The sequence below is a fragment of the Crocodylus siamensis genome, chromosome 3, assembly GCF_052110815.1.
Source record: "Crocodylus siamensis isolate JL-2025a chromosome 3, ASM5211081v1, whole genome shotgun sequence".
NCBI lineage: Eukaryota > Metazoa > Chordata > Crocodylia > Crocodylidae > Crocodylus > Crocodylus siamensis.
The window spans coordinates 257,373,203-257,383,845 of record NC_143397.1 but is presented as its reverse complement, the minus strand read 5'-3'; the positions used below and the strand labels follow the sequence as shown (position 1 = coordinate 257,383,845).

Here is a 10,643-nt window from a genome sequence, read left to right as displayed (position 1 = left end):
GCCGGCCCCGAATGCTGGGGGTTTATAATTGTTATTATTAATAACAACAATGCGCTCCCCCCACTCGCGGCCCCCCCGCGCCGCCACGTGATGTGTGGCCCCGACAATGGAGTACAGTAGGCGACCACTTGGAGGAGGGAAGAACAATGGGGCAGCTGACGTGAATGGCGTTTTGATTGGTATGTTGTGCATCCTGAGTGGAGGTTTTAATGGAATAAAATGTTCCCAGATTGTAGATGATTGAATAAAGCCGCATAGTATGTATTAAACATGTTATTACTGTTATTTAAAAAAAAAAAAACCCAACAACAACAACAAAAAACCTCTCTTCAATCTCATCTTTCCTGCAGACTTCGCTACCTGAGAAACAACTTTCCGCAGCAATCTAATTTGGGAGCTGAGAGGGATGCTAGCGGGGCCGGATCCCGACGTTTGCAATAGGAATCTTGTGTGGGTTGCGTCTAGGGTTGCTCTGCTGGAAGAGGAACAGGGTGGCTATATGGCTAGCTCTGTTTTCTTTAGCCCAGGAAAGGTCCTTGTTCAGTGTTTGCAGAAAATGAATCTCCGGATTCTTAGCCGAATTAAAAATAATGTAATGGGGCCGGCTCTGGTCCTATTCCTAGTCTTCACTGTGGGGGCCTCATCCGCAAAAAGACCAGCACGAGCAACATCTTCAACCTGAACAGGTCGGTTTGCTCCGTATCTCTGGGTTGTCTCTGTTACCTCCCCTGGCAAAAATGACAAGCTACCAGAAAGATGCTGGGCTGGATGGGAGCTCTGAGTTTCCCCTGTACCATACCCATCAAGGGGAGGGGGGTGGTCTCCCAATCTATGCCACAAATGCCTCATCCTCATTCCTGCTCAACACAGAGATCCAGATGTGCTCCAGTATCCCCACGTGAACTGCCGTGCCCCTTGCTTTCCCAGGGCGCTCGGCGCAGACGCTGCATGCCGTGAGCCGGGCTGGATCACCTCTGTCCCCAGGACTAGCCTTCAAAGCCCCTTGCAGGAGGGCAGGCACCATCAGAGGCCATTCATGGTCTTGTGGGTTCCCCAGGGAGGGTGATGACCCTTATCTGGTCCCACCTTCCCATCCGCACCTTCCACAGTCCCCAGAGGACCTTTGGACGGTCCAAGATGTCCCAGCAGCTAACTCCAGACCCTGGCACAGCAGCCCTGAGCTGGTACCGCAGGGCGGTGGGCTCCCTGCAACCCTCTTACAGCCCCAGCCCCAGCCCCAGCACATCTCTACTGGGAAGCTCTCCCCTTCCCTGAAACCCCAGGCTTTCACAGGACGGGAGCCCACAGCCTCCAAAAGGTCTCCGTGAAAACCAAATGGCCACGGAAACCCACTCAGCTTGGTGGCCTGGGGCCATTTCTCCTTCCCGCTCTTGCTCTCCCTTTCTGGTGTTGAGCAAATTGCTGCTTTTTAGGCCCCCACATGCTATACAGACCTATACACGGAGAAGTGGGGCTGGAAGGGGTCTCCGGAGGCCATCTAGTCCAGTCCGCTGCCTGAGGCAGGATCATCCCTATCCAAACCTCCAGGCAGCCAATGCAATGAAACCCCCTGCCATGCAGAGAGCAATGCAATCGCCTTCTGCCTAGATCTCTTTTCCTTTTCCTTACTAGCCTTTCCCTTCTCCTGTCCTTCCCACCCCATCTGTGCCCAACACACCCCAGCCTTCCCTGCTTTGCTCCCTGATGCCCAGTCTCTCTCTGCATCCAGTTTTCTCACCCTCCTTTCCACCTCCCAGCCCTCCCTGGACTGCCCCACCTGCCCGCCCCACGCATGCCGTGAGCGAGCCCCCATCCCCTGCTCTCGGAGGAAGCTGATTGCAGCCGAGCACCAAGGCAGCAAACAAGAAGCAAACCGTGGCAGTGCTTGTGATCACCGCGGGGTGCCAAACTCTCATCTGCCTGCCCTGATCCTGGCCCCGCACCCCGGGCTCTGACCCCGCACCCCGGGCTGTGCGTGTGCTATCCCCACTCCTCTTTCCCTGTGTCAGCACTGCAGTCTCTTGCTCCCCTTCCCCCTTCACTTCCGGCTCCCCTCTCTCCTCCCTCTCCACCTACACACCTTCCTTTAATTAGAAATACCATTAAAACAGTTGTCATTATATTTTCATCAGCAAGACATTCCCCAGCAAGCACAGAAGGAAACCCCCCTTTGCCTTCCCCCCCCCTTCCTCCCCAAAGGAAATCAAACAGCTTAGGACAAAACCAGCAGAACATGGAGCTAAAATTAGACAAACTCAATGCCGGTGCCCTTGGGATCCAGCTGGGTGCCAGGAAGGGGATTTGGGGGGGACAGGGTGAGACACGTGAGCCCCCGTTGGACTCCGGGGCTCGGTGGTACATGGGAGGGAGGCACGCGGCTCACGGCGTGTGTGCGGTGCCAGGTGTCCAGCGATGCGTGTAATGGTGCTCTCTGTTATGTCGCTTGTGTGAGCCGTGCCACCGATGCACGTGCGCAGGCCTGGGAGCCGTGCGTGCAAAGCCGCGGGTTTAGAAACGGGCCTGTGCTCCGCCGCTTTTGCTTGGGGCTTTTCAGGCAGGGCTAGAGACAGCCCCCGAAACTGTCCTTTCAGGGGGCATACTGTGCCAACCTTAGCGGACCGGCCAGATGACCTCAGGGACCTCCTTCGCTTCGCTTCCTTGAAACCCTTGCAGGCAGGCGCAGGCTACGAGTCACAGGGCAGGAGAGGCAAAGAGGAAGCGGGGGAGAGCAGCCATGGTCAGGGGCAGCGGGATGGAGGCACTTCTGGTCCCCCCCGCTTTGCATCTCAAGGTGACCCCAGGGAAGGGGATACAGGCACCGGCTGGGAGCTGCGTGCCTTGAAATCAGCTGTATACAGAGAAGCAAAAGCCCCCTGCCCTTTCCCCACCGGGTCCCGTGGGCATCGTCTGCACGAGGGCAAGTTCCAGCACTGGCAGGCATTTGCTGCGTCCCCACCGGGACTCCTGCTCTTCCTACCCCACCTCTGGAGGGGTTTGGCAAGCAGCCTAATGCGGGCACGTCCCGGGCACAGCTGGCAGGCTGCCTCGGAGCAGAGGCGACACGCGCGCGTGCTGGAGATCAGCATTGTCCCCTGCTCCGAGTCAGCCCTCCAGGACACCCCCTCCCCGTCATGTGCGAGGAGAGGCACCCCTGCATGGTGTCCATACGACGGGATTTCCGGAGGGGAACTCTCTCTGGCAGGGAATCCTGTACCGGTGGCTTATATAAACCCCGGTCTCCTTTTATGGTTGGCTTTTCCTGCCTCGTCAGGCGCCAAGAACAGCTATAGCTTCATCGGCGCCTGTGGGTTGGCTGATTGATTAAGCATCTGATTCAAGCTTAGAGACTAACCAGCTTCGGATGGGTGGATTTAATCTGATGGAAAAACCTGGCTGAGATCCACAAGGCCCCTATCGCTCTTAACCCCCCCGATCCCGCCGCCCCGCCACAAAGCCCCTGAGCAAATCCATGCCAGGCCGCAGTATAATTTTAAATCAATTAGCACCTCCCAAAGCTTCAGCAAGCCCCAAAGTGCCTTTTGTTTGAATCAAGGGGGCTCTGCCCACTGTTCCCCTTCTCCCCTGTCCCTTTTCCTGCTGAATTGCAACCATTTGGGAGCATTTGCAGCGTGTGTGTGTGTGTGTGTGTGTGAGTGTGGGTGGGCGTGAGGGGGCTGCTGGGCGGCCGACTCAGTGTGACACACTGAATTCATACACATCTCCCCCTCTGTGAGCTGTGCAAAGGGAAGCATGTTAATGATGACCTTGCTGAGTAAATAGTTGTGGAATGAATAAGTGCTTTCGGCGCGGTGCAAGGCGGAAGGTGCATTACTCATCCATCCATCCAACTGTCTCCAGAACCTTTAAAGTGCTTCTCGCACCGAGTCCGGGGGTGTGCGCGAGGGGGCGGGAAACGAGGGGAGGCTGCCAAGATTTGGGTTGCCACAGACACCGTGCTCGCTCTCTTCCAATGAGCGCCGAGCAGGGAGCGAAGGAAGAGGCCGGGCACCACCCACATGTTGAGCTGCCTCTGGTATAAGTACGACCCAAAGCCTGAGCGAGTGGCAGTTCAGGCAGGGGAGGAAAGGAGCTCTTTGCATCTCCAGCCAGGCACTTCTGTTCTCTGAAGTTTCTCTGCAAAGCGAGGGAGAGAGACCCGGGGCTTCGAGCAGCAGCTTGTAGCCCTGCGTCCAGAGCCACGTCGCAAGCCTGCCCGGCGGAGAGGGCCGACGGGGCTGGACAACTCTGCTTTTTTTCCTGGAAGTGCATTTAAGGCAGTGACTTTGCCTACTCCGCTCGCCGGCTACGGAGGGAACCGGACGGCTTTCGCTGGGGTGATATCTGATTCGGTTGTGTTTGTGCATCCCAGGGCGGGCATCGCGGGCGGCCTGTGTCTAGTAGCGGAGGGGCTAAAGGCCGGGTGGTTGGGGAAGCCGCTCGATTCGAAGGCGACTCCAACGTCCGAACAAGTCGCTGCGTGCTGCCGCGTGGCGGAGAGCCCTCACGCAAGGGGCACCATGCAGCTGGACAGCGTCACCAACGCGGGCGTCCACACCTACCAGGGGCACCGCGGCGTGGCCAATAAGCCTAACGTGATCCTGCAGATAGGGAAGTGCAGGGCAGAGATGCTGGAGCACGTCAGGAGGACCCACCGGCACCTCCTGTCGGAGGTGTCCAAGCAGGTGGAGCGGGAGCTGAAAGGCTTGCAGAAATCGGTGGGGAAGTTAGAGAACAACTTGGAGGACCACGTCCCCACTGACAACCAGAGGTGGAAGAAGTCCATCAAGGCCTGCCTGGCCAGGTGCCAGGAGACCATTGCTCACTTGGAAAGGTGGGTTAAGCGGGAGATGAATGTCTGGAAGGAGGTATTCTTCCGCCTAGAGCGATGGGCAGACCGGCTGGAGTCCATGGGGGGCAAATACTGCCCCTCGGACAGCGCCAGGCAGACCGTGTCTGTCGGGGTGGGTGGCCCAGAGATCAGGCCCAGTGAAGGGGAGATCTATGATTATGCCCTGGACATGAGCCAGATGTATGCACTGACTCCTTCTCCCGGAGAGTTGCCCGGTATCCCCCAGCCCCACGACTCCTACCAATGGGTCACTTCCCCGGAGGATGCTCCAGGCTCTCCAGTGGAGACCCAGGTCTTCGAGGACCCCAGGGAGTTCCTCTGCCACTTGGAGGAGTACCTAAAGCAGGTGGGTGGGACCGAGGAGTACTGGCTCTCCCAGATCCAGAACCACATGAATGGCCCGGCTAAAAAGTGGTGGGAATACAAGCAGGACACGGTCAAGAACTGGGTGGAGTTCAAGAAAGAGTTTTTGCAGTACAGCGAGGGGACCCTGACCAGGGATGCCATCAAACGGGAACTGGACCTGCCCCAGAAAGAGGGGGAGCCCCTGGACCAGTTCCTGTGGCGTAAGAGAGACTTGTACCAGACCCTCTACATCGATGCCGATGAGGAGCAGATCATCCAGTACGTGGTAGGCACCCTGCAGCCCAAACTCAAGCGCTTCCTGAGCTACCCCTTGCCCAAGACCTTAGAGCAGCTGATCCAGAAGGGGAAGGAAGTACAAGGCAGCCTAGACTATTCAGAGGAGCCCAGCCCGCAGCGAGCCCCCGAGGCTCGGACCGGGGACTCGGTGGAGAGCCTGCCCCCCTCCACCACAGCCAGCCCCAATGCCAGCAGCGGGACACAACCCGAGGCCCCCAGCCCCCCGGCCACCGTGATATGAGTAGAGCAAATCCGCGGCTTGCCTTAGACAGCAGTGGCAAAGGGGCGCATTGAGGAAGCTTCTCCTTAGCGAGGCGATCTAGCTGTGACCAGTCAGAGGGCATATACTCAGCCCAACGGCCCGCGGCAGGGGCATGAAACTTTGCTCGAAGTTGGGCCGCTTGCAAGTGTGGCTGCCCGCTTTGCCCGAGCCACGCGACGGGGTGGCGCGAGGCTGAGGGTATTACTTTAACCGCTGCCGGGAGGACCCTTTCGTGATACTAGAGACGAGTCCCAATGGCAGAGACAGCCATCCCGAACCAGAGGCTTTCCGCTACTGCCCAAGGGTCCCTTCTCCCCCGCCAGTCAGGACCTCTCCTCCTTCCTCTCTCTTCCCTTCACTGAGGACTTGCTCTGCTCCTTTTATAGGGCAATCTCCCCTTTTTTAACATTTCTGATTTACAAGTGAGGTTTTTGTCCAGCGTGAGAGGTTTCTGCTTCCTCCTCAGCCTCTGCTGGATTAAAGAGAAAACTTTTTAGAAGCTTGAATTTCTTCAGTGGGGAGCCTAAAATGTCAGCAAATGGAAACCTCATCCCTTTTTCCACCCAGGCCCTGCTCTCGTTTTTCTTCCCTCCTTGCTTCCCCCATAGAGACCTCATCCACCCAGGCCACGGCAGCAACAAGGGAGATTTCTTCCCATGTCTGCTGGTAACCTGGAGAGCGAGGGTCCACAGCACTCGGATAGGAAATATTACTGGACTTCTTCCATCTCGGGTTGTGTAGGGCTCGGGCTAGATATCTTCCAACATGGGATGATCAGTGAGGAAGCTAGAATTGTACAGGGGTTAATTCCTACATTTTGAAAAAAATCAAACAAACACACCGTGAACTCAGAGCTAATATCCCCCACGCCTCCGAGCAGCAAAGCGAGTCCACTGAAACTCAAATGCTAACACAGCAGGACTTCAGCAACCAGCTTCTCTGAGCTTTTGCCACATGAAAGCAAGTGAGGAGGTGGCACACGTCCTGGAGCTGCCTCCACCTGGCCTCTTGCAAAGAGGACACCTCGATGCTACAAGTGGCTTTCCAAAAGTCAGGTGTCCTCAGGCTGGAGAACTCGATGGCTGGACTGTACGTGAAAGCCGATGGGCTTCCTACAGCGGCCCCTGCAGCCTCATGGAGCTGACATGGGGCTCTGCATTGCTTTTCTACATGACCAGCTAACAATAAGGATGTGTGCACCATGACTGATGCATGAGGACGGGACTTTGAGGCACGGCTGGGCAGTTGGGACCTTCCAGCTTCTTGTTTCAACACAGAAAGCCCAGCCATGCACGCTTAGAAAGCTCAAATGGAGTCTCTGATAGCAAGTGCATCCTGCACCAACACTGCATCCATCACCAGAAGCAACAGGCAGAAACAACTGCAAGAGGGAGTAGCTGAAACTTCCCTGGGACAGCAGCAGCAGCAGCAAACCATGGCATAGGTGGCTCTGAAAGCTCTTCGTGGGATTCCTAGAGACTAAAGGTAAGACAGCTTCCTGGCTTTCCACTCCCTGGTATGGGCAAACTTATCAGCTTTGTAAAGGGGGATCCCATGGTAAAGCTACACCAGGACTGACTTTAACCCATTGCTGGGCATGTGTACACGTGCATTTATGCTGGCTTAAATTTACTGCACAGTAAGTTAGTGCGCAGTAAGTGGGAACAGACCAGTGTCCGCACATGCGGGCATTGAAATGCATCAGCTTTGTGTGTGGATTGACTTGGGACTAAAATGTTAGACTAGACTAGTTTAACTAGGCTAAAGTTAGTCCCAAGTCAGTCCACAGTGTTACTGCACAGTAAGGCATCTACATGTGTGCTGCTGCACAGTAACTCATTGGGCGTAAATTGGATACCTGCATGATGTAGGTATCCAATTTACGTGCAAGTCGGCATAAGTCACCATATTTACTGTGCAGTACAGGTGTGCATGTGTAGACGCATGCCTGTACTGTGGAGTAATTTCGGATACTGCACAGTAAATGTGCCCACTGAGGAGCATAAACATCAGTGAGGGGGATAGCGGGGTATGACAGATTGGTGGAGCAATGGGGGGCAGATAGAGAAAAGGAAAGTTTAAGGGGATATTACGATCAGGTGTGTCTCCCAACCCTATGCTACATTAGACCACAGGATAATTTCCCCTGCTGGGCTATATAAAACTCGGAGGGCTACAGCCAAAGGGTGGTCCCTGCTTTAATGGACCTAGATGCTTTGATGCAGCTAAAAGTCTTGCCCATGGACCACAGGGCTTGAAGGCAAATCCCAGATGTGGCCACCTGACCACTGAGGCCGGCAGAAAGGGATCTTCCCAGGCTGCCGGGAGGCTTGTTTACTTGGCTGTGCCTGCATCTCGGTATGCAGAGTGGTTTCCATGGGCAACTGGGGATGCTCGGGGAAGGAAGATGCCGTGTAAATGCAAGATGTTCTCTAGTCCTCAGGCAAACCCGCCTCATGTCTCTCCTCCCTTTGTTGCAGTGACTCCCCCAGACCCATCTCTGATGAGACATCACAAAGGAAAAAGCCCAGAAAAGGGCAGGGGAACGGATGTCCGAATTCAAAGCCGCTGTGTGCCTGATGCGAAGCCTGAGAGGAGATCCTCTGTACAGGTAATTAGCTCTCTTACAAGCCTTTCTCAGCCTCCCAGAGAGATCCTCAATTCCCCCGGACCGTGCTGAGCACTCCCTGAAGCCCCACACAACCCCCTAAGGGAGGTGAATCCCAGGTGAGGAAGCAGGCATTACACCTCGCCCTCCTGATAGAGCACCCAATAGTTATCCTTGCACTAACCACCATCCCAGGCCCTACCTTGGCTTAGCACTGCAAATCTCACCCCTCACCAGCCCCTGATACATCTCCCACCCTCTGCTTGCTATGTCTCATCCCCGTCGCTGTTGTTGTTTGCAGGGATGCCTGGTGTAGCAGCCGAGCCTCCGTCTGTTCAGCTGGGAGTTGCTGCTTCTGCGGGGAAGGACCAGCTGGCACCGAAACGCACTGGGGAGAGCTCGGTGTTCAGAGAGAGCCAGGCGAGCCTGGCAGCACAGAAGGAGGTGACGTGATGAGATCAGCCATGCAGGGATGCAGAGACAGGAATGAAGAGAGACTTCATCCGATGGCCCGACCTCAAGCTCAGGAGGCCTGGAAAGGCAAAAGACAACTTGCAAGAACAGGCCAGCGCTTGGCATTTGGAGACAGCCAGGGGCAACTCAACGGAGACAACTCCACGTTGTTCGGGTGTTTGGAGGCAACTCAGCGTGCCCCTGCTGGGTTAGCTGCGACCGCACCCGATGGGGACTCACGTCCACCCTTGACTGCGAACTAAAATCCGGTCCTGACTTGGCTTGCCTAAAACGACTGACCCAAAGTAGGCCGTGACCCCTCCTCGCTGCTAATACTCAACCGTATTTTACCTGACTGCAGGAACTTTGTTTCACGCGGGTAGCAGTGGTCAAACCTCAGTCGCTTCGGCGGGTCAGAGAAGCATCCGGGAGACCAGATGCTTTTCTGAACTACCGGCGCCAGGCATCTCGCAAGATCAGACGCTGTCGTGAGATAGCAAACACTTCCTGTGTCTGCATGGGCCAGAATTACCGCAAGAACTGGATGTCTTGTGCTATTTCCATCCAGAATCAGGAAGTGCAAAGACTTGTGACACATGCTGGTGTGAGCTAAAGTAACCAAACGTTTTATTTTTTTAAATTCTTTTTTGGCAATCAAGCTTTGGTTCATGCGTGGGGTGAAAGGGCAGGTTTATTCATACTTCTTCCAGACTCACCTGCCTGTGTGGTGGGTACGTGCATGTGCGTGCGTGCGTGTTGAAAAAGCTATCCATGCAACCCAATTCTGCAGCGTGGTGTTATATTTGACTTAAGCTCTGAAATGATGAGATCTCATGCCCGGTCCAACAGCTGGTCAGCCATGATGCCAGGGATGAGTAGATGTGGAAAACCACAGCTATAAAGGTATTGACCTAGGGGTAAAAATGCCTCTTGGATCTCGAACATCCAAGTCAGCACTGACTGTTCCCATAAATTGGCTCTTGCTTTGGGATCTAAATTGAGCTGACCAAACCATGCAACGCTCTGGCCCTGGGATTTTATTTTCAGCTGGCCATCTGGAGCGTGCAAACGGGTTTCATTTCACTGATTGCTCTAGGATAATGGAGCTGTCCCAGTAGCACCCTGGCTTATTATCATCAGTCCTTCTTCAAAGGACCAGTGGTCTTTCTCTCCTGGGGCAGAGTTGTGTGTTCGGGTTAGTGCGTGTTGTGTCTGTGAAACCTAGATAGATTTTAACCACTGTAAAAAAAAAAAAAAAAAAAAAAAAAAGGAAAAAAAAACTTAGATAATTTTACATTTGATTCTGAGAAAGCTGCTTTATAGTTTTCATTTTTTATGATAGATCTTATTAATTCACACACTCTTGTGCGAAACAAGGACTTGTGGATTCATTGTAGGGCACTGCCCTCACTGCGTCGGGTTTGAAGCCAAAGGTCTTTGTACGCTGAAATAACCTGACCGAGTTCTGACGGCACCAGACCATTCATTCCTCGCGTGTCATGTTGGAGATACTGAATCACACAAATTGTGTCAGCCACTGGATCCTGTTAATAGAACAGTGCCACATTGTTTGCTATTGTAGCAAAGCCTTTTGTAGATTTATATAATAAAACATGGAAGCTTAAAGTAACTCGATTTTCTCCTTCCTTCCCTCTCTCCCTTGTTCCTTGCACCCATGGGGTGTGGACATAAAGCTGGTTACTATCCTGCAACTTACCCCATTGCATATTTAACTTACCCCACTGCATATTATTTACCCCACCAGAAAGGGTAAAGCAGGCATTTTCCACCAGGGTGCTGCAGCAGCTGGGGTGCCTTGAAATCCTTTC

At 54.3% G+C, this 10,643-nt stretch overlaps 1 protein-coding gene across 1 annotated transcript; it reads left to right on the top strand.

Annotated features, from left to right (window-relative positions):
* Window positions 1–4,093: 4,093 nt before the first annotated feature.
* ARC (activity regulated cytoskeleton associated protein) lies at window positions 4,094–10,421 on the top strand. Its single transcript, XM_090040756.1, has 3 exons — window positions 4,094–7,238; window positions 8,234–8,364; window positions 8,663–10,421. Exon 1 carries the CDS (start codon window positions 4,518–4,520, stop codon window positions 5,730–5,732), a length of 1,215 nt encoding a protein of 404 aa, XP_089896882.1. The 5' UTR covers window positions 4,094–4,517; the 3' UTR covers window positions 5,733–7,238; window positions 8,234–8,364; window positions 8,663–10,421.
* Window positions 10,422–10,643: the final 222 nt, after the last annotated feature.

Bases quoted from the DNA above. Each gene is read 5' to 3' on its own strand.
- ARC (XM_090040756.1), top strand. From the start codon at position 4,518: ATGCAGCTGGACAGCGTCACCAACGCGGGCGTCCACACCTACCAGGGG.